The following is a 22806-nucleotide window of genomic DNA, read 5'->3' as shown; positions in this document are numbered from 1 at the left end:
AAGGCCGAATATCCAGCAGTCTCTTTTAGGAGTTTATTTCTGGCAGCATCAGCAGGATCCATTTCCTAATACAAACAAGACCTAACAGCTAGCTCGCGTAATTCGCACGGTTATACTCTTATGGTCTGGCAAATTTTGGGACGGTCTACAACAGTGGAAGGAGATTCAAATCTGTACCGCACCATTCGGGCCAAAATCATGCATGTTAAGTTTCTTTCTATAAAATCCAACGACCAGTTCAGATGTCTGTTCTGCACGGTACAACCACATGACAAAGCTGATCCAGATTCAGAGTCTGGATTTGGACATTATCAAAAAAAGAGTCTGGATTTGGATTAGGATTTAGGAGTGTACACAATTGTTACTACTAAGCACAGCTCGTCTGATATACTACAACATATATATGATGAACCTCCGAGGCATACAAGGAAAGGTTCTGGCGATTCTGGGCAACCTGACAGTATTAGTAATGAGAGGCCCAAGAAAGGAGAGTACCTGACAGTATGGATTGGTATGTAAGTGGGCACTTCTCTGTTTGTTGTTTCTTCTTTCTTTTCTTTTCTTTTCTTTTTTTCTCTTGGTTCCCTGTACAGCTATCTGCTATATATAAGATCTATGGGCAATAATGGCCAAATAAACCGCCATGCGGCGCTTTTTCCTTGAGCTCAGCAGTCGGCACAAGCACCACAGCCTGGTTTCCCATGTCACTCACACCGGCGGTTCTGCCGTCCATGCCAGATGAGAACATGTTCTCCTTCAGCCTCTGCAGCCTGCACTCAAGTCCGCACATCTCATCAATCACGTCCAGGAAAGGCTGGTAACCTGAGGCCCCGGTATCCACCCAAGGAGTGGTTTCTTGCTGCTCAATGCACGCCCCAGCATCCATCCAAGAAGTAGCTTGCACTAAAGTGCCCACTTCATTAGTTGTTGGATGGCTTATTTCTGACGGTAAACAAGGCTTGCTTGTAGGTAATGTACTCTCCTGCAAACATGTTCAGACCATGCAATCAACTCGATGAAAATTGATCACAGTTTTTTTTGGGTGGGAGGGCGTGGAGGGTCAAGGCCCTCGTTAGATTAGATGCAATCAGCATTGTGAAATTTCTACCTTGGCTTGGAGTGTTGGAAACAAGCAACCTCCTTCATTGTGCAGCCACACAGGACTGCTAGTTGATTCCATCTTCCTCATCTCAAGATTGTGTTGCACTCGTGTATGCACATTGATGATTTCAGACAAGGGAACCAAGCAAGAGTTGTCTACTGAATCAACCTTCCCTGATATACCAGATTTTTCTTCATTTGTTCTCGAGTTATTGCAGGGACCAGTAACATGGTCATTTCTTTCGGCCTGCAGGACAGAAGGGACATTAACAAAACACTGCATTGGATATATCTATAGATCAAATGAAAAAAAGAACTTGACACTTGCCTTCAATAAATTTCCGCAGGATACCAAAATATTTCAGTGTAACAGAAAGAAAAAACTTAAAATACAGTTCTGTTTAGTTAGTGTCCACTTGTAATCAGGTTTTCAAATGAAGTAATCCTTAAAGGTGATATCTACACTATAAATCAAGGAACACACAGATTATAAACCTTTGGGACATGGCATTATTAAAAAAATACTCGTCTAGTGGTGTGTGGGTGGGGGGGGGGGGGGGGAACGGGCCATTGTCTTTGCAATAAGAATAAACTGACAAACAACCCCAAACCCTGGCTTCATCGCCCCTATAGGGCTGCTACAGACCTGCAATGTGCCACTACCTTTTGGGGATTGGCAGCAAGGGACCTTTCTTTTGGCCACCAGGATTTGATCCCTGGCCGGCAGCTCCCTCACCTGGGGAGCTAACCCTTGCACTGGCATTATTATAACCAACATGAATCCTTAAGACAATAGACAACTGAGAATCATACTCTTCTCATTTGCTCACAAACACATCAGGACATTGGTGGTTTCAGACATGGGAACAAAGAATGAATTGTCTGCTGAATCAACCTTGCCTGAGATTCCAGCTTTTCCTTTATTTCTTGAGCTTTTGCTGAGAGCCGTATTATGACTGTTCCCTTCAGCCTGAAAGATGGCACTAATGTCAACATTGTTAAGTATATAACCACAAGATATGCTGAATTAAAAGTACCAGAACTTGGTGCTATGTGTCCTTCAATAAATTAACGCAAAGAATAAAAGCATATGCAATAGTCGAAGCTATAACAGTTAAATTGAAGTTTAGTTCGTGCCAATGAATGATTCTGTATATATAAAGTAACTTGTGCACTTATAGCAAACACAGACTCACTGGCATAAATGCAATGGCATAGCCAGTTTTTTGAACTGCTATTATGCCCCACTACAAATGTTTGTATAGAGAAAACAGAAATGTTTTTTTTTGGGGTGGGGTGGGGGGGGGGGGGATCTAAAGAATCAAAGGTAACAACTTTGAATGCAAGAAAATATTATTCATTCAATGATATAATGTAGATCATATGAATAACCATGGGACAGAAATCCTTACCTTACGATCTCTAAGAGCAGCACACCGTGTATTTTTGAACCATTTATCAATCTGTAAATGGATGACAGACATTGGTTACTGATTAAGGCATTTTAAGAAAAAGCAAATTTGTAGTTAATCTATATTTCTTAGATGCTCTGCCCAAATATATTGTTAGATGGAAATCGTGACAACTGTGATATGGACTTTATTATCTGATTTTAAAAATGAGTAGTATTTATAGAATCTCTTCACACAAGTGTAGAATTTAGTTAGGTGCCAAACGGTAATTGAAAACCATAAAGCAACTTTCAGGCAAATCAACACATACAAGGTCTCAGTAATGCACAGCTGACAACATTAATCCAATCCAACTGAGTACCTTTTCGAAAGAAATTCCCAATTCTCTTGAGAGATTTTCTTTGACATCCCGGGGTGGAAGCTCATTTTCAGCAAAAGCTCTGCGTAGTACCTGTTTTAGCAAGGTGAAGAACAGAGGGTATTAATGTAAGCAAGCGCGAAGCCATGAAAAACTGAACAAGGTAAAAGTGGTAGTAACATAGATGCAGGTACAATAAGCTAGCTTAAATCCAAATACAGCCATGAGTTGGCCTTATATCACAGCATGACAGCAAATACATATGGGCCTGTTTGGTTGGCCAGAACAGATATAGCTTGGACTGGCTCATGGAATGCAGGCTCCTTACATTTGGTTGCCTGTACTTCTCTCAGGGCCTGGCACTGCAGATCAAGGCAACCAAACAACAATGGTATGCATGGCCACAGCCTGGCCAGAGGAGGCCTTGGCTGGCTAGATGCGATGCAGGCCACCATAAAGGAAACCAAACAGGCCTATGAATCATAATATAAAGCTCTAAAGTAGTCTATCATTTTTTAACTATCAATTACCTCGACAGCTGCAGGAGGAATCCTGAAAAGTTTTCTCCCCTTCTTTTGGCTCTTTTCATCAGATATAACATTTGAGAAACCCACAGAATTATCCCCAGCACCACCTGAACGCGTCCTTCTTTTCTTTCTCCTTTCATGGCCCCAATCTTCATCCTCACTCTGTTCTTCATTTCCCATTATTTTTCCAAACATTTCCTGCACAGGATAAAAAATAATCATCACATCAATGATGACTGATTTTTACAAAATATTGCCAAGCAAAGTGTTTTGAGTTACAGTATTGGTAACAACAATTTGTACTGGTGAAACATACCTCATTAAGCCTTCTGTAATCAACATCTCTTCTTGGCCTTTGGTAGGTAAGGATCTGTGCCAAATCATCTTCACCGGCATCAATGCCTAAGTCTAAATTGGCGTGACAAAACCCTTCCACGTCATTTAAATCTGCTGATATGAAGTCGGGAATATCGTCATTTGGAGAATAAAGGGGGCTTCCTGAACCATTGGAATCATCAGACATAATTTCCTCCCCGCTGTCCATACAGTTGTCGCTGTCCTCATTTTCATCAGGATCATAGTCCTCATCACCTGAATACTCAGAAAGCCAATCTTCATCTAGTGCATCCTCGGAGTCTATTTGTTCTGTTGCTTCCTTGAATATATCCTACAGAAAAAGTAGAGTTGACAGTGACAAGAATGCTGAAGTGAAATAGTCATAATACAGGTGTGAGAACGATAAACACTTACTTCAAAGGAGCACATCACTGTAAAACTTGTTCCTAGATGTGCATTGATAGTTTCTAAAATTTTCACCTTGCACAAACAGAATTTGCAAAGCCATCCATGGCTACTTGTTGGAAGTACTGATGAAAAGAACAAGTCAGATAAATGTATCAATGGTAAAATAAATGCCACTGCAACATCAGAATAGAATCTGCATAGACTATTGCAAAAGCAGACATGTAAAGGAGTAATAATACTTCAAAGATAAGCAGTAGTTCCTATGAAATAAATGCCACTCAACTATTACTGGAGTCTACTACATATATAAGACCAAAGCAAAGGCATGCCAAACAGCTCCACAACATGAAAGCCATTACATAGAAAAGACTACATGAATATACAAATCAATATACAATTAGTGCATACTTCAAGCTTCGCCAATTAAAGTTTAGCCCTAAACTCTAGTACTGTTGATTTTGGTCCCAGGTAATCTATACTTTGCTGACTGCAGTTCCATAATATCATTTATTTTTCTCCACAAGTTCATTTAGATGACTGGCACAACTATGCTAGGGCATGTGCCCATTGCCAATCAATGTTTGTATTACATATTGCAATCATGATAAGCGAACTTTCATGATAACAATGCCATCAGTAACAAGTGCATTCAAACTATTATTGCTGAGGAGTGAGGACCCTGGTGGGTGGTGGCACATGAAATATAAGTCTAAAATAAGGGGAACAGAGATATTTTCAAAAGTCAGCCTGAACTTAGACTGATACCTTTTTTAGTAAGGGATAAATCTTACATAAGACATGTCAAGATACTGTTTATCTGTCAATGATCGACTGGTTTCGAAATGGGAAAATTAGCCTTATAAGTTTTACCGGTCAACAAACAAAATAGGCATTGTTTTGACATACACATGTAACAATATTATTACACTAGGCACATGAAAGGCTGAAACAAAGTTTTCAGGGAAGAGAGGTGGGGAGTTCAAAACAAATCTGTTAGGCTTTAAACTCAACAAATAACCATGTCAAACAAATATAAAGCCGTATATTTGGAAGTAAAACAAGATTTACTTACCACCTTTGTTTAAGGGAGGTTCCAAACATTTCTCATGATATGCCCTTTTGCAGGGCCCTTCACAGAAGATAAATTTATTGCTGGGAAATGATTCATGAGACTTGCATGTTGAGCACATGGTCTAGCAAAACAAATATTGACAATTTATCAGTTGATAGATCCTATGAAGTAGAACATCTGACCTTCATTTGATAACATACATACATGTTCGGGATTGGTAAACTGATCTGGAGGCATTGCTGGGTCATCAACACTCCCAGTAGAAGTATACAAACAAAGTTGGCGAATGATATCACGTATAGCAATTTTGCATTTTATGATTTGTTTCCTGGCACGCTGCAGTTCCTTCTCTGGCTTTATTTTCTCCCGGCTGTTTGGAAAGGTGAACATAATTAGTGTACTTTTTACTATCATCATACCTTACTTTACTGTACTAACACATGAAAGCAACTGAAAAAAAAAGAGGAAGCAAATTATATAACAGCGACATTGTTAAGAGAACATATATAAACTGTTAACATGATTCTATCCAAACAATAGGCGAGAAAATCAGAGTTCTCTCAGTAGCCCAGTCAATAAAAGGTACCACACAGCATTTTCATTCCATGAAATAGACTTCAATTGCATGAACCCATATGCTCCTAGAATATAAAAAGCTACATTAATAAGTTACAAATGGCAGCAGCCAGTGGACCTGTGATATTACTATAATTAAGAAATTTTATTTTAGACAATTAAAAACATGTATTTGTCCATTGCCCACATACACCTACTCTTCATAAGACATCAAAAATCTCATATGTAAAAGTTCCAGAAGAATAGGTGTCTTGTTGGTTACAAGCCTTAAAAGCTACAGTACATTTCTGCTACAGTACATTTCTGTGAACTTTTCCTCTGTTCATCCTGACAAGACAGCATTTTCAGGTTTCAAAGTTCAAAAGATTACAGCAGGGAGAGCACAGGATGCACCTTTGCCCATTCCATCCATCTCCAGAGTAAGCATCTAGTAGATTCTGCTCCAATTTTATCTTGATTAGAAAATATCTCGCTCTTCGTTCCAAGCGAGTTGCCTCATCTGTATTTTGCATCTTTCTTTTCTTCCTCCTCCGTGCAGTTAGTCCTGTCACAATTTTCCCAGCAACAGAATCTGAACCCCTCCGCTGCTTGAGGGGACTACAGTGATATTTATTCTTTATGCTTTTTGCCAGAGTAGCATTTCTAACTTTCCTTTGTGATCGCTTCAAAGGAGAATCAGATTTGCATTGGCGGGAAGCATCAGATCTAGTTGGTCTATTTGGTACAGGAACCAACTCCATAGAGGTCTCATTCCTCCCTTTTGATGATCTTCCCGAGTTGGAGAATACCAGTATATTTTCCGAAGAATGCATCACTAGCAACGGTGAATATCACTATCACAGGGGTTTACACCTAATAATAGAATAATAGAAGTGTTAAATTGGAGCAGGCTGAACAACAAAATTTAGTAGTGCCAAGACTACAAAATGATAAGTTGATGGCTGTAGTACATGTTAAAAAAAAAAGTGTGTTATTTTGCACCAAGCTATGCTGATTTGACCTCGGTAGCACTGTTATTTCTCAGGCAGGCATCTAAGAACATGTTCACAAAGCACTTATCAGAGTGCCAGATTAAGAAAAACAACAGCACTAATCTATCCGTATGTGCACATCTACTGTCAATGAACTGCCAAGTACACTCCAGTTTCAGATTGTGCAGTGTGGCATTTATGCCTGGTTTAGATCCAAAAAGTTTTTGGATTTTGACACTTTAGCACTTTTGTTTTTATTTAACAAACATTGTTCAATCATGGAGTAACTAGGCTTAAAAGATTCGTTTCGCGATTTACAGGCAAACTGTGCAATTAGTTTTTGTTTTCATCTATCTATATTTAATGCTTCATGCATGTGCCGTAAGATTCGACGTGAAGTTTTTGGTTTTTTTGGGTGAACTAAACAAATTCAGAGCCGTGTGGAATTAACAGTCACAGGGTGGACAGTTGAGCACATGTTCGGCTCCCGCGCATACGGGCAACCCAACACGCCCTGTTTCACTGTTCTGCTTCCGCGCATACGGGAACCCAAATGCGCAATCTGAAGCACCGAGTAGCGCTAAGTGGTAACTTGGTTGGTTCCAATTAGACAGTCGAAATGTTGCCGGTTAAAAGTCGAAGCAACACCTCTACATCCATTTGGAGCAGTAGATCTGGGGTCTAAAGCACAGAGGGGAGCAAAGCGAAACCCACAACCCCGATCCCCTCCTCAGAACTAGTACACAGCAACCAAACAAACCACACTAGGAAGCTAGCGAGCAAGAGCTGGGGAGAGGATGCTTACGAACACAATGGCGCCGGCGAGAAAGCGGGCAGACGTCGAGAGGCAACGACGACGCAGGCCGTTTCACCACCGGCCCCCAGATGCGGGTACCGAACCGCAGCCGGCCACGGCGGCGCTGGTGCCCGCCGACGAGCTCGGGGCGGGGGACGGACGGAGCGGTAGGGCGTGGAGGAGGTCGGAGGAGGCGAGGGGCGGCGCGGCGGTTGCTGCTGCGACTGGCCGACCGCGAGGCGAAGCGGACGCGGAAATGAAGGAAGGGGGAGAGCGTGAAAGGAGCAGCGGAGCAGGCGGCGAAGGGGCAGGGAAGGAAAAGGAAAGAATGACGCGTCGTCTCGGGCACTCTGCAGTTCTGCACCGCGCGGCGCACGCCTCCTGTTGGCAGTTGACGCTAGGGGCAGAGGACGGACGGCTGGGATGATCCTGGGCGGCTGATCGGACGGCAGGAAGAACCTTGGACGCTGAGACAATTATTGCTGGCCAACTTCGTCAGTCAGTCAAAGGCAGGACCGTACCTTACCCAGGAAGGAATTTATATATAGTTTTATTTTAAGGCCTTTGTTTTTTTCGAAATTTTTGAACATTTCTGTTTATATTTAATAATTATTGTCCAACTATGGATTAACTAGACTTAAAATTCATATTATAAATTTCAGACAAGCTGTGCAATTAATTATTTTTTATTTTATATTTAATACTTTATATATACGTCCAAAGATTCGATGTGATGGAGAATTTTTAAAAAAATTAAGAACTAAATAAGGCCTAAGAGAATTTATTTTTTTATAACAAAGACATTTCTTTTCCTTTCATGGTGAAATGAGATTTGAATTCGGCACAAATGTAGTACAGTGAAATGACTCCGGATCATACCTGTTAGATTCGGATGATAAGCTTAAACGAACAGGATATTAGTTGAACAGTACAGACTACAGACCTGGCAGGAGATTTTACAAAACTAGAATTCAGATTAGTTGAACAGTACAGGCTACAGACCACACCTTCTCAGAAACAAGTTTACAAACTCAATGTGGACATGATCCAAATCTGAAAGCTCCTAGAGTACACAACACAACAATAATGTATGATCTCTCTCTCTCTCTCTAAAACAACTACTGCATGATGTTAACTGACGACGCCAGACCACATGTGGCCTCACAGCAATGGCTATCCGTTGAAGAATTCTCATCTTTGTTGCAAACTATCTCAGGTTCCCAATTGCCTCCTTTTTTCCCCTTCCGAGGTAATCAACATGTCATCATTTCTTCGCCTTCCTACCTCTCTTTGCAGGTTGGGTTTTCCTTACGCCCTTTTTAGGGCCCTTTCCAGCAACCTTTGCCTTCTTTGGTGCCTTCCCCTGCATGTCACAGGAATCGGATTAGATTCCCATCAGGTGCACTATGATGTTGAGACAAGCATTATTTGAAGTAAATAAGGTTTCCGTAGTTACATAAGATCAATTTGTGATTTGTAAGGGCTACTATGAGAGAATAGCAACAGACTAACGGGTAGCAGCAAGCATGGAAGGCTTCAGGTGTACACCAAGCTGAATCTGGATTGTCAGCTATCTTTGCCAAATTTACCAACTTTTGGTAGCATGTTTTACAACATTTTTTTGTTATGGTTCTGTGAAATGATTACTTCATCGAACATGGCAACAGCAAGGAAGCATACAAAAATAAGAACAGTGCTACTGCAAACGGCTCATGCAAATTCCCAATAAACACATCCAATACAGAATTTGCAATCACTGCAAATCTGCAGCACCACCAATTGGAAACTTCTGTACATAACAACTATCAAGATTCTAACTATCCATAGTTGCAGGTTAGTTATTAGAGTCAAGAAAACACACCGCTGTTTTCTCTGCTTTCCTTTTGGTCTTCGCCTTAGGTTGACCTTCATCTTCATTGTTCTGATCATTTTGACTAGCCTGTGGTTCATAGAGTTTGTCACCCTCCTCGTCTGAATCAAATGTGAATCCATCAAGGGTACCTAAACAGATGATAGATCTTTAATATTAGAGAATGAAAATTGTAGCGCAGGCTATCATTGTATAAATAATGGGGCATAGCTTCATGAAAAGTCTGGTTGTTCCTCATAGTGCACACTAAAAGACTGAAGCTACAGCTACAAATGCACATGCAACAAGACAACTCAATCAAACAACGATAGGAGCATGCTACTATTGACAAGTTTACAGTATGCATGCCAGTTTTATACACTAAAACTGCTCTGGGGAAAAATGAATTCATATTAGTCTGCGAGCTGCATTAACTGTTGGAAGTATGCACCTTCCATCATAGTCTCTGCTTCAAATAAATTGGACTGCGGTTCCAGTTGAATGAAGTCATTCATAATAGCCTCTATCTGCACAGGAAAAAACAGTGGGTGGATTATGGTGAATAGCAGCTGCCTTGGAATGGAAGTGGTGTTGAGAAATTGAACACGACCAAATTAACCAGCAGAATGGCACACTAAATGCTCAAAATTATGACATGTGTAAATTGACATGATGGATAGCTCAAATATGCATGCAAAATTTAGTTTATAAACCTTTGCTTCTGATTGTCCCACACTCACCTGAAAGGAAATAAATCGAGGATTAAACACCAACACAAAACAATAAACGTACTTGGGTTTGGAACATAACTTACAACACAAAATGTCCTGGATGGAACTATAGTTGTTTTGTATATTGTTCCTGTATGAGTTGGAGAGAAGAAATAAGATGCTCAAGTCTTGGAATATTGCACATATCAAGATTTAAGACAGAACAGGGCTGGTTTCTAATGCTTAAGCAAAGCTTCCGTACTGATATCTGGCATTGGATATCCTTTGACAGATTACATCATTACAATTCAGTATCCAATGAAGTACAGAAAATGATAAATTATTACTTGATGGTACCTTTCAGGTCCAACAACAAATCCTGATTTCCAGTAGGACCATTTGAAACTACTATCCTCCCAACCGCACCAATATCTCCACTCAAATCTATCGAATCACCATCACATTCAATCAATGCCTAGAAACAAAACAAACAAACAGAATAAGGATTATAACTTGGGAAATATTAATAAAAACAAAATTTCGGATATGCAGTCAGAATTTTGCAGGTATATGTTATGGGATAACAGGGAATGATAGATTCATCAAGTTATTCACCAGAAGTCTAGTTGTTCACAGTCCCATTTAACACAGATACAGATAAACATTTCAGGAATTACATACACAAGTATATGGCTCTTTGGTGCACTGCCAAAGCTCTGGAGATCTGGAGTTGTTAGTTAAGTAGGGTCCGGCATTCTTTCCATTGTGTTGTTCTGGTCGTCTTTTAAATTTCTGTGTGAGACGTTAACTTTTTTTTTCTTTTCAGATTTCAGATTGGGTTAACAGTTGTAAGTTTATTGTTTTCCTCTATCAATTAAGGAAATGAAATGCAGCTCTCATGCCATCATGCGTTGTCAAGAGGGAAAAAAAGGGTGTGGCTATTGTGTTTTAGTCCATACTTCAATTGTTAACTCATTGTTCTCTACAAGTGGACATACATAATAACAAGTATCTATGTCATGTCATGTCTCCTGATTGTACTTCAACATATTATTAACATATTCCTTACACAGCTATGCTATGAAGACATTTCTTCCGAGAATAAGAATATAAATATGATAAGGGGGAGATAACAGGCATGTTGATAACATTTTGTTGCAAACATAGAAATTTTAATGAGAGAGTGATCTCCACATAAACAGTGCCTCTTAGAGTTGAGGATACCTTTGATCGTTGAACTTTATCAGGAAATATTAATGGTAACCTCTGGGAGACCTGGCATTTAGAGGAACATACACTCAATCAGAGAGCTGCAAATATATAATTGAAAATATCTAGAGCTTGTTCCTTCGAGAGAAAAAAAAGCTAGAGCTTCACATCCAAATTTGAAGGAGCTGATAAAGTGAAGAGATGGGTGAGCTGACATCATACAGAGTTCCCTGTGAGTTTATCTTGCATATCATCCTCAGCATCTCCGTCTTGATGTTGAACCATGAAATAGTATCACATGTCATTCCAAATCTGAGTGATAAGTTATCAAGGATCAACTGAAATGGAAGTCATATTAAAGTGCCTTACTACCTGCTTGTTCTGGACCAGCTTTTGTTCCAGCAACCGTTGCTTTTTTAGTCTTTGTTTGCTGAGCATCCTTTCTCTTTGCAGCGCTAAGTGAGTCCTCTTCATGATTATCTTCACCAGCCCTTGAAGGGCTGTTTCCGAGGGAAGCATCAGAATCAGATGAAAGTGTTACCGTATCCTTCTTTGGAGTCTACAAAATATATTATGTGCCAAAATTAACTACAAAATATAGGACCAGATTATAACTACTTGCCAGAGTGAAATTAAAATAAAACATAACAGTTGCAATGTATGGTCACTAATATCACAATAGAAATCGAATATTACAAAGAAAAAGGTCCCAAAAATGTTGTCACCACAAACAGGTACAGATAATCTGTACAAATGATACCTGCACTACAGTAGTGCTATATTATCCTTTTTAATGCATGAAGCAACAATACAATACCAGTCTAGTTACTAAGATATCATGAATTGGAGACAGCGAATCTAAAACAACACTCAAATCCATACCGAGCGTCTAGGAGTATTAGCTTGCTTTTTATCCATGGTTGATCCCTCTGCATATTTGCCAAAAGAATCAATAAGCAACCATGTGACAAATATGGATTAAAATCTTAAGGAGTCGTGCCTCAGAATCTTTATAGTACTAAAATATACAGGTACGTTAGTTCTACCTTTTTTACTGCCAATGGTTTTTCTTCTAGTAGCTGCAGAGATTTTGCTTTTATTTTGTGAAGCACCACCTCTATCACCTGCATGATCCGGACTAGCCTGCTTTTCTCCTTTTTCTTGTTCTCTAGATGCACTGGTTCTTGTAGGACTAGCTTCACGAGAGCCATCTGACCCAGAAGAAAGCATCACTGGTGCCACACTTGGTGCCTATGCCCCCCAGAAAAAAAAAATGTTTGAATCCATGTGGTAGTAACTGCTACATAATAGACTTATCTAAAGTATTGATTTTGGAAAGAAAAAAAATCTGGAAAGCTAAGGCAGAAGCTGATTGTGTAAAGACAAAAGTAATAGTAGCCAATAAGTACTGCAAGAACAAGGTGCTAGCTCTGTCAGTCACTGGCACCAACTTAAAACTTTAGATGCTAGTACCATTATTAACATTACTTGGTGGTATCAAGGTGGACGACCACTGTTTCACAAAAAGCATAAGCATAGCTAGTAGCTACAATCTTGGTTATACACAAGTGAACGAACAGAAAGAGCTCAAACCTACGGGGTCAGAAAGAGCAGGAACTTTCTTGAGTAGGGCATTAACCAATTTATGGCACAGAATGAGCTCATTGGCACAAAGACACAGATCAACTGCTAGTACGACATCGTTTGTCTCCGTTTCATTTACTTGCGAGTTTTAAATTAGACGACACAGATTAACTAGACTGTCAGTCTGTCACTCACCGGGGTTTAGTTAGTGCGGGCTGACCTACTGTATTTCGCTAGAGTTTCACGAGGAGCAGGATTGTACAAGTGGGGTGGAAATCCAAGGCAAGAGGTCGCATCCTGCATCCGGAAGAGAAGATTTGCTCCAAGAGGAATAAGAAAACTAGCTTACCCCGGCAGATGCCACGATTTAGCCAGAGCCTTGGCCTCAAATGGAGATGGGGTAGAGGAGGGAGATGAAGCCTGATGGTACCTGAAACGCGCGGAGCCAGTCAGGATCATCGTCTTCCTCCCCCATGCTACTAGCTGCTCGGCTGCAACCGGGTGCTTTGGGGAGAGGTCACGGGCGGCTGCGGCGCTCGCTACAGCCTGCCTGGAACTGCAGGGGTTCGCGAGGGTGGATCCGTGGAACAGAGGGAGAGAACGGATCGGTTTCCCACTCCTACAGGCGACGGCAGATGCAGCTCCCTCGCCGCCGCCCGCCGCAGAGAAGGAAGAGGAGGTCGCGCGGAGGAGAAGGGCGGCGCAGGCGGAAACGTCAATGGGCCGGAAGCAGAGACGGATCTCTAGGAAGGAAAATGCCTGCTCCACATGGATACGGGCTTTAACTTCAAGGCCCGCGACGTGCGGCCCAGGAGGAGGAATGCATTAGTCTTCGGGCCCGGATGGGTTAATGTAATGCAAAACAAAAAAAAAAAAAGTCTACTTTTCCTCCCAACTTTTACGAAAGTTCGTTTTTTCTCTTTCAACGTCAAAACCGGGCAAACCACCTCTATTAAATTTTTTTAACTGTGCATTTTATATCTTTGGAGAAGTTTCGAAGGCGGTTTTGCTACAGTAGATGGAGGTTTTGCTATAGTTAAGATGATTTTGTATTTTTCTTTTTTAATTATTTCGGCGGAATCTTTAAAAAATCATACTAAATAACAAAAAATCATGAAATAAAAAATCATAGTAATATAACATTCTTTGAACTTAAGTTTGTCATTTCCTCTTGTTTTTTAGTTCTTAACTGACTCCTGTCTTGTAGGGACTATGCCAAGGATCTTATTTTTGGTCAAGAGTCTGTGTGCATAACATGGCCAAGCTGTCCAGGGAGGCGACCACATTCCGCCGAGTTATGGAGTCCCTATTTCACCACTTCGATAATGCTGATTCATGGTCATCCAAGAATGGTCTTGCCCTTTGTGTTCTATTGGACATGCAAATGTTCATGGAAAACTCAGGTGCCCAATTCGCATTAAGTAAACCTTTGTCATTAACATGACTACTTTACTTATTTAGCTACAACTGGCTTTTGCAGGGACAAATATTAATTTGATGACATCAGTACTAGTAAAGCACCTTGAACACAAGGCCATACTGGAACAACCTAGATGCAACTCAGCATTGTGGAAGTGATAGCTGCTCTTGCAGAACAATCAAGAGCTCAGGCTTCAGCAGCAACCATGGTTGCTAGTATAAAGTGATCTTGTGAGGCATATGAAAAAGACACTGCATTTAGCTCTCGGCAGCAAAGATTTGGAGGCGGTAAAGTGGAATGACAAACTCCGCAAGGCTTTTGATGAATGCATAATCCAGCTGTCAAAGAAGGTCAATTTCCCTCCAATTGAAACTTTACCAGTAATTTGTACTTGCTGCTCTTTGCCTTTTCTTCCCTTGCTAATTTGATGCCAGTATTATGCTTCTTACTTCTTAGCTTGGTTTGCATAGTACTATATGAGATCATAACTTAGTTGGTGTTGTTGATCAAGTAGGTGATGCTGGACCAGTTCTTGACATGATGTCTGTGATGCTCGAGTACATATCATGTACTCCTCTTGTTGCTATAGCAACTACCTCAGCTGTTTATCACACAGCTCTTGCTTCAATACCGAATTTGTCATATCAGAACAAGGTATGTTGTTGGAGCACAGACTTTGAATTCATTTTAGCAGTAATTCTTAGTGATTTTTCAACTGTTTATCCTGTGTAATATTTATCAGGTATTTCCAGAAGCACTTTTTCATCAATTGCTGTTAGCGATGGTTCACCCTGATCATGAAACACGTGTTGGTGCACACCACCAGAGAACACTCTCGAGGGCTGTATCTGTCTTCTCATCTTCAGCTGCTTTGTTTGATAAGCTGAGAAGGAATAAAAGCTCCTTTAGAGAATATTTACATGATGGAAGCATGAATAGAATTTTGCATTGATGATGAAACTGCTAATGCCAATGACTTGCGAGGCTTGCAAAGCTTGAGACAAAGCCTCAGATTTTCTTCAGTGCCTCGGAAATAAACGAAACGGTATGTTCTGCCATGAGCAACTTGTTCGCTCCCCTCCAAAGGAAAAAAAAATCCAACATGTTGAAACTTGTGCTCAGAAATTTACAGGCTAGTAATGATTGGATAAAGTTTTTCTGCTATTCACATCCTTTTATCAAAGTTATGTATACTTCATGAAATGACTGTGTTAAGACTAAGCAGCCAGAAGGCCACTCTTCTGCTCTCATCTATTTGGCGTCAAGTGCTTTCTCCAAAAAGTATCGCTCAAAACTAGTTATTGCTCATATATATAGTTTGCTTCTATCGTTTTTGGGATCAAAGGTACTTAATTTTATGAGCTGTCATTTGTTTTGTGTCTATGGTTATCTGAATTATAGAGAATTGCTATTCTTCCTGCAATTTGTTTGATTTGATTATTTTTCAATTAAAATGATGATACTGTATATTATCATGCATGAATATGATCATTCTCACATTTGTTCTCTTTATTTTGTAGTCACTACATCAATTTTTGAGGCTCTTGCTCCCAGTTTTCAGATTGGATTTTCTTTAATGAGCCATTCACTAGGAGGAACAGGTGAAGCAATTTATCATTTGCCTAGAGTTAACCAAAGTGCATGTTAATTTGGTTTCTGATAAGTACCTATTATCAACATATTCCTTTTTTGGGGCATCCTCATAACAATTTTTTTAACCAGTAGTATCAATATATTCCTTTTTTGAGGGCATCCTCGTACCATTTTTTAACACTACAGAACATAGCAGCCATGTATGATGCAGGTTATTGTCACAAGGATAGAAAAATTGGTCAGTAACTAACACAATATTACATCATCAGTTGTGATTGAATTATATTCCCTCCATTCCAAATTATAAGTTATTCCAAGAATCTTAGAGAGTCAGCATTTAAGTTTAACCAAAATTATAAAAAGATACTAAGATTTATAACATAAAATGAGTACTATGAAAATATAATTAAAAAAAAATCTAATGATACTTAGTTGATATCATAATACTTATTATTTTATCATATAAATTTGGTCAAACTGTACTTTGACTCTCCAAGATTCTTAGAATGACTTATAAATTAGGATGGAGGGAGTATTTTAGATCAAAGGCTTTCACCCAACTTTATAAGAAAGCGTAACGAACACCTTGATCCGGCACTGGGGATTCCAGTTTACAAAACAGAGGGCCCAAAACAACCACAACTAAAAGCTCGACAAAAGCAACTAAAAGCTATAAAAGGTTCAGCAAAAGCAGCTAAACGAGACAAAGAACTCTACTAAGACAGAAACTATATCGCAGAAGCAGCTTTCGCCGAAATCAAATTCATCATCTCATCCGCCATTGGAATCAGCTTCGGCTTCAACAGAGGACGCCAAGACTTGCTCAGCATCAGCATCTTGTAGATCAGCGCTACTGGCGATGTCACAATCTTCTTGCGAGACTTCCAAATGGACCACAATGCACCTGCAGATAGAAAAAGGATTAGCACTTGTTTCTTACCTCGACTTCTTTCCACAATCTCTAAAAACAGCAACGAACAGCTGGTCATCCCAGACAGTCTCGCAAGAAAGACCAAAGGAAAATAGCTAAGGGGCATTGGAAGAGTATATGACCAGAAGTTTCATGTTTATCACAAACAAAACATTTCTCAGGGCCAGACCACTTCTTTTTTAACTGAACTCCACACTGAATTCCATCATGTATGGCCACCCAAAAGAATATCTTAACCATCAAAGGAATAGGGGCTTTTCGAGAAAAGATTACACCTCCACAGGTCATTGCAGGCTGAGATAATTTTTGGAACACACACTACATTGCTCCAGAAATTGTCTGAAGAAAGGTATCAATCTGCACTACCAATCACATTGCTAAGTGAGTCCCTGAATCTGCCGCACCAAGGACTTTGAGAATTAGTCTGAACATGCAGTACTGTTCAATTGTAATAGGTGACAGAAATCCATGGGCCTAATGTAATAAGTGAAATATTCTTAAACATAAAAAAAGTTGTTCTTTAGTTACAGTTCCATTAATCTTCTCAGTTCTTAATAAAATTACATTTTTATAAAAGTATCTGTGTGTCATAGATTCAGTAGCCTTGGAACCCTTCGATTCTTTCCCCACTTATGTTAGGCAAGGAGCTGAATGGATGAAAATTACGTTGTGAACGAATGATTTGACTATACTACATGTTAAAAGATACACTCAACTACTCGAGCTCTGCATTGCCATTATTACCTATGGGTGCTTTCATCTGACTTTTATTCAACCAAGTTGGCGATGCATTTTATTCCATAAATGCAGTTAGATGACACTTAGTGTTAGATGACTTTACCAAGCACCTAAGCTCCCGTTGTAATTCTGTAGGTCCTTCCAATGTGCACCCAACATTCTCAAACCCACCAAGGCCGACACGAAGGAAACATTATGCATCTCATGTGCTATGCAAATTGAACAATGTATTCTTCACCTTTTCACCAACTTCTCTATTTGATCTTACGAGATGTTTATTAAGTGAGAAAAATGCATGTGCGTGCTGTTCTACAAAAGTGGTTATGATGTACTTACTTTCCTTTGTCAATTTGATAGCAACAATTGCAGGCAGCCACATCGAGTGATTTTTTTTACACTTCCTTCTCCCGCTGTGCACAGGTTCGGATTGCATCTCATCTTTAGACTTACGGAACCCTTCCCTCGAGCAATAAAACACTTATTTATCAGCAATCCATTCTTTGCTTGTGCTGACCAACACGTACCGGAAACCCAATATGTGCAGCATAGGCTTCGTAGAACTCTATGGCTGATTCAATATCCTCAAATGTCATGCCAACTGCTGGCTTTAAGGACTCATCGCATTCTGTTGTGTAAGATGAACCCTGCATGAAAACATTATTGCGTAAACATGAATGACTGCTGGTAGAGATCATGCATTTTTTTCGTAACATAGCAACAGGAGGAAGTTTCTTACTAAGAAAGGTACACTCCATGATTTTTGTGGTGTTGCAGACCCTACCCTCAAACATGGTGGAGCTTCTCACAGGCCAATAGGGGCCATGGCCACCCCTAAACTTGCATAAACTGCATTAGTTGCAGCCATTCTGGCTTGATAAAAACTAAAGATTAACCTTGTTCTTTAATGATTGGCTCCTGCTGGATTTAGGTCCAAGCTCCGCCACTGCCCTCAAAGTCATGTAGCTACAACCTGGTGTGAAGGATGATTTCTGCATAAGAAAGCATGAATATATTACATGGTACACACTAATTAAGTCTTTGAAATACACAGTACATTTTTTCATACATTGAATGATATACTCCATGATTTTCAGGGTGCTGCACATCTCACTCCAAAAGTGGCATCCACTTGGACTACTGATTCGGCATCATACAACACATCCGGTGAATCAGGTGCTACAGCGTTGCTCGTGTCAACATTGACAAAGAGAGAGAACACATATGAATTAATTGTTGTTTGCCGAAAAAAGAGGATAGTAATTTTGTTACAAACAGCTTACAACACACCCACATCTATTGATAACATACAAGCCGCATTCAAGCATACCCTTTCTTTTATTTATTTTTGTGAATTACACAAGTATAGATGCAGACGTTCAACGCGTACACACACTCAACCTAACGGGAACATTGGCGTTTCAGGAACGTCTACATTCCTGGAATGTGGAACATGAGAACAGGAACGAGAATCATGTTCCCATTCCCAGGCTGCTAAGACTTCAATCCGGGTGGATAAATCCCACCGCAAGGACCCTAACCAACTTGGTATTAATAACATTAGCATGGTCCAATCCGTAGCAAAGATTCCACATATGGCACCATGTAATGCGAAAAAGGGTGTCCCTGATAGATAAAATTTACCCCTTTCCCGTGAACATACACCAAGTTAAATGGCATACTGACCACTGTTTCAAGAGATCCATCATGGAGGTTGCACTTCAAAAGGTGAAGAGCATCCACAGAGAGGAATATTGTGCCTTGATCAGCTGAAGCACAAGCATAAACACGAAGAAGCCTTGGTACGGGCAGATTGACACGACAACGTAGTGACCATGTTATTATGTTTTGTCCATCTTGTGCTAACCAAATGGAGACTTCGCGAGAGGAGGGGGAGTGGACATAGCACAGATTGCCACTTAGCTCACACAGAAGGTCATTTGTACTTAGGTAGCTCCTGCATGGAGGATTGGGGTGCACAGTGAACGTATCATCGCGCATGCTGAATCGGAGGATAACATCTGTGTCGAGCTTGCTGTGGTCAGCGTCGTCAGCCACAGACTGGACTGCACTCCAATAGAAGAATCCTGGCAAGCAAATAGGAGTCCTGCCCTTGATAGGGTAAGGTGGATCAATGGTTGCTTTCCATTCCAACGTCTCTATGCCATCGCCAAGCGTCAAGACCTCATGTCCAACATCGTATTCTGTACGTTTTTGCCCTTCACTGTATGAGCGCAAGAAGTGCCTAGCCACCTTATACGTACCACTGGAAGGATCAAAGCCGAAGGCGACCCTTTGGTCCAATGCCACATTCCGGGTGCCCCGTGGCAACTCAACAAACTCCTTGGTGGCCGGGTTGCACACAAATATGTGCCCTGTAACGCTGGGGATCAGAATCAGTCCATCGCAGTGCAGGGGGATGGTGAAATGTGGGATGCCACCAGGACGAGGCTTGCTCTTCATAATGAGCTTGGCGACATTGCTTTGCCGTGCTGGCTGGAAGCTGAAGATGTGGACGCAAACAGAGGCCAGCTTTGTCGGTCTCGGCTGCTCCTTCCGAGGGACTATGACCATGGATGATGAGCTTCTAGCTCTTGCAAGTTCCAAGTGCAGGCGGACGAAATGAGCGCTGGCTATGGTGGCGCACCACGCCTTGCAAACAGATTTGAAGCGCACAAGGGACTTCACAGGAAGGCGCACCAGGATCTCGAACAGCAGCACCTCATCTGGAATCATGCTGCCACCACCGACCTCCGGTGCCACTGGACGGTGTCGTTTGGAGATCGACTGGTTCATATATCAGCCCTTATTAATCCTGACTGCCTTCAATCTGCTCTATCCAGACTGGTTCATATATTCGTCCTTATTAATCCTGACTGCCTTCAATCTGCTCTATCTAGCCCTGCGCGTCCACACGTATATATAAGTAGTCAGAATACGGGCAAGCACAAAACTGACTCGGAATTGAGACCCGATACTGATCGGTATTCATACTAAAACAACCAAAAAAATTCGTAACTGACTCGGAATTGAGACCCGATACCGATCGGTATCATACTAAAAACAACCAAAACAATCGTATGTGGATCAGATTCGAACAAATCTATACCTTATTATTTTATTATATATTCAAAATTTTGTTCTGCCATCAGTCTGCCGCGTTCCCTTCGGAGTCCATACAGCGGAGACTTTTATACGGCGGAGACTTAGATCCGTACAGCCTGCAAAGGATAATAATATATATGAATATAAAAGCGGTAGAGAGTTAAATCTGTACAGCCTGCAAAGGATAATAGTAGCGCCGGCCAAAGAGAAGGGAAAAAGAAAACGGCCAAAGATCCAAAAATCGAATCGAAAAAGAACTCGAAATAAATAAATAAATCGAATAAAAAGGCAACGAACCATGGCTGCGACCCAGACAAGAACCAACGGCGTGCCCAGCAAACGCACAGCGCCCCCGGTCCGACTAGAAGGTGACCTTCAGCAACACGCGCCTAGCGTCCACGGGTGGCACTGCGCAAATAGGATCTCCCCAAGCAGCGGCGGCGGCGGCGGCCGCCATGGATTTGCTGATCTGGCTGCTTGGGTCGCGATTTGGCCCAAGGAAACTCGATTCCGTTGAGGTACTTTGGGAGAATAGATTTGGGAAGAGGAGAAAGTGGAGGAGAGAAGAAGTGGATTTGCCCGTCTGGGGGTGGGAACTGGGAACAGGCCGGGTGGAGATTTGCGGTAGGGTAGGGAGGGGTGCGGAAGAAGAAGAGCGGATGGGTGCGGGTCTGCGGACGGGGAAAGCAGCGGCCTAGGGCGTCTGAATGGTTCCAAATAGCTAATTTAGGAATAGTTTATTAGAGATAAAACATATAAATAAAAAAATAAATATTATAGTGAAAAATTATTGAAGAGAAATGTTTCTAGCTACACTTGGAAACTGAAGGGACATGTCAAGCTTGGTTTCAGTGGCGGTATAGAGGCCTTGTTAAGTTCTTTCTCGAAATTTTTTTGAACATTGTAGCACTTTCGTTTGTTTGTGGTAATTATTGTCTAATCATGGCCTAACTAGGCTCAAAAAATTCGTCTCGTAAATTTCGACTAAACTGTGCAATTAGTTTTTATTTTCGTTTATATTTAATACTCCATGCATGCATTTAAAGATTCGATGTGACGGAGAATTTTAAAAAAAAAATTGGATTTTGGGTGGAAGTGAACAAGGCCAGAGTTCAGACCTTGATGGCTACACTTGGGCCTTGTTTAGGCCCTGTTTAGTTTCCCACCCAAAAATTTTTCATCCATCCCATCGAATCTTTGGACACATGCATGAAACATTAAATATAGATAAAAAATAAACTAATTACACAATTTGGTTTGAAATCGCGAGACGAATCTTTTAAACCTAGTTACTCCATGATTAGCCTTAAGTGCTACAGTAACCCACATGTGCTAATGACAGATTAATTATACTTAATAGATTTGTCTTACAGTTTCCTGACGAGCTATGTAATTTGTTTTTTTATTAGTTTCTAAAAACCCCTCCCGACATCCTTCTGACATATCCGATGTGACATCAAAAAAAAATTTATCTCCAATCTAAACAGGGCTTTAGTTCCAAAATATTTTGGACAAAATACAAAAATTTTTGCTATTTTGCATTTTGAAAGTAAACATGTCTAAAATATTTTGGCCCTAAACTTTTTGCAAAACATTGGTCTTGATTAGTTCCAAAAGTTTTGTAAAATGGACATAGTAGCACTTTCGTTTATATTTGACAAATATTATCTAATAATGGAATAATCAGACTCAAAAGATTCGTCTCGCAAATTACATATAAACTATGCAATTAATTATTTTTTTATCTATATTTAATGCTCTATACATATGCCGCAAGATTCGATGTGAAGAGAATCTAAAATGTTTTGCAAAATTTTTTGGCAAGTGAACACCAAAACCAAAAAATTTTGGTGTTAGAATTTTGGTGGGAGTCTCAAGGTTTTGGGTTTTTGACTTTTTTGCAAAATACTTCATGAACTAAGGCCTTGTTTAGTTCCAAAATTTTTTGCAAAATCGACACTGTAACACTTTCGTTTGTATTTGAAAAAATTGTCCAATCATGGACTAACTAGGCTCAAAAGATTCGTATCGTCAATTTCGACCAAACTGTGCAATTAGTTTTTATTTTCATCTATATTTAATACTCCATGCATGTGTTTAAAGATTCGATGTG

General features: G+C 40.5%; 3 protein-coding genes and 1 long non-coding RNA gene across 6 annotated transcripts; 1 reads left to right on the top strand and 3 right to left on the bottom strand.

Moving 5' to 3' along the window:
- LOC8069966 (pathogenesis-related homeodomain protein) lies at nt 175–7873 on the bottom strand. Of its 2 annotated transcripts, none has more exons than XM_021459301.1 (12): nt 7567–7873; nt 6184–6642; nt 5419–5584; nt 5218–5335; nt 4149–4264; nt 3715–4065; nt 3402–3596; nt 2875–2964; nt 2514–2564; nt 1997–2071; nt 1109–1348; nt 175–982 (listed from the first exon to the last, which is right to left on the bottom strand). In XM_021459301.1, the coding sequence occupies exons 2-12, from the start codon at nt 6600–6602 to the stop codon at nt 614–616; spliced, it is 2190 nt and encodes a 729-aa protein (XP_021314976.1). In that variant the 5' UTR covers nt 6603–6642; nt 7567–7873; the 3' UTR covers nt 175–613. The 2 variants fall into 2 exon arrangements, with proteins under 2 accessions (XP_021314976.1, XP_002451539.2); XM_002451494.2 differs by having other exon boundaries at nt 5215–5335; nt 7567–7872.
- On the bottom strand, nt 8411–13637 carry LOC110435018 (DNA-binding protein BIN4). The gene is made up of 12 exons (XM_021460284.1): nt 13340–13637; nt 12372–12576; nt 12208–12254; nt 11698–11884; nt 11548–11594; nt 11341–11391; nt 10474–10591; nt 10221–10267; nt 10120–10146; nt 9858–9933; nt 9419–9558; nt 8411–8920 (listed from the first exon to the last, which is right to left on the bottom strand). The coding sequence occupies exons 1-12, from the start codon at nt 13382–13384 to the stop codon at nt 8822–8824; spliced, it is 1089 nt and encodes a 362-aa protein (XP_021315959.1). The 5' UTR covers nt 13385–13637; the 3' UTR covers nt 8411–8821.
- LOC8069965 lies at nt 14399–16306 on the top strand. The gene is made up of 3 exons (XR_002452829.1): nt 14399–14983; nt 15072–15374; nt 15850–16306. It is a non-coding gene; the product is annotated as an uncharacterized LOC8069965 (long non-coding RNA).
- LOC8074625 (putative F-box protein At2g02030) lies at nt 16458–21390 on the bottom strand. Of its 2 annotated transcripts, none has more exons than XM_021459290.1 (6): nt 20991–21390; nt 20698–20809; nt 18658–20490; nt 18328–18580; nt 17928–18235; nt 16458–16826 (listed from the first exon to the last, which is right to left on the bottom strand). In XM_021459290.1, exon 3 carries the CDS (start codon nt 20382–20384, stop codon nt 19149–19151), a length of 1236 nt encoding a protein of 411 aa, XP_021314965.1. In that variant the 5' UTR covers nt 20385–20490; nt 20698–20809; nt 20991–21390; the 3' UTR covers nt 16458–16826; nt 17928–18235; nt 18328–18580; nt 18658–19148. The 2 variants fall into 2 exon arrangements, with proteins under 2 accessions (XP_021314965.1, XP_021314966.1); XM_021459291.1 differs by having other exon boundaries at nt 18328–18561.

The sequence above is a fragment of the Sorghum bicolor genome, chromosome 4 (assembly GCF_000003195.3).
Source record: "Sorghum bicolor cultivar BTx623 chromosome 4, Sorghum_bicolor_NCBIv3, whole genome shotgun sequence".
NCBI lineage: Eukaryota > Viridiplantae > Streptophyta > Magnoliopsida > Poales > Poaceae > Sorghum > Sorghum bicolor.
The sequence above is the reverse complement of the archived record's forward strand: the minus strand, read 5'-3'. Positions and strand labels throughout refer to the sequence as shown.

What these genes read in the sequence shown, in the direction of transcription:
- LOC8069966 (XM_002451494.2), bottom strand. Translation starts at nt 6,602, where the DNA reads ATGCATTCTTCGGAAAATATACTGGTATTCTCCAACTCGGGAAGATCA. An exon ending in TTCCTCCTGCAGCTGTCGAG is followed by an intron (nt 2,965 to 3,401) that starts GTAATTGATAGT and finishes TTGCTAAAACAG; the next exon opens with GTACTACGCAGAGCTTTTGC. An exon ending in TGGGAATTTCTTTCGAAAAG is followed by an intron (nt 2,565 to 2,874) that starts GTACTCAGTTGG and finishes ATCCATTTACAG; the next exon opens with ATTGATAAATGGTTCAAAAA.
- LOC110435018 (XM_021460284.1), bottom strand. Translation starts at nt 13,384, where the DNA reads ATGGGGGAGGAAGACGATGATCCTGACTGGCTCCGCGCGTTTCAG. An exon ending in ACTGGCTCCGCGCGTTTCAG is followed by an intron (nt 12,577 to 13,339) that starts GTACCATCAGGC and finishes TGGGGGGCATAG; the next exon opens with GCACCAAGTGTGGCACCAGT. An exon ending in GGAAAGCAGAGAAAACAGCG is followed by an intron (nt 8,921 to 9,418) that starts GTGTGTTTTCTT and finishes TGTGACATGCAG; the next exon opens with GGGAAGGCACCAAAGAAGGC.
- LOC8074625 (XM_021459290.1), bottom strand. Translation starts at nt 20,384, where the DNA reads ATGAACCAGTCGATCTCCAAACGACACCGTCCAGTGGCACCGGAGGTC.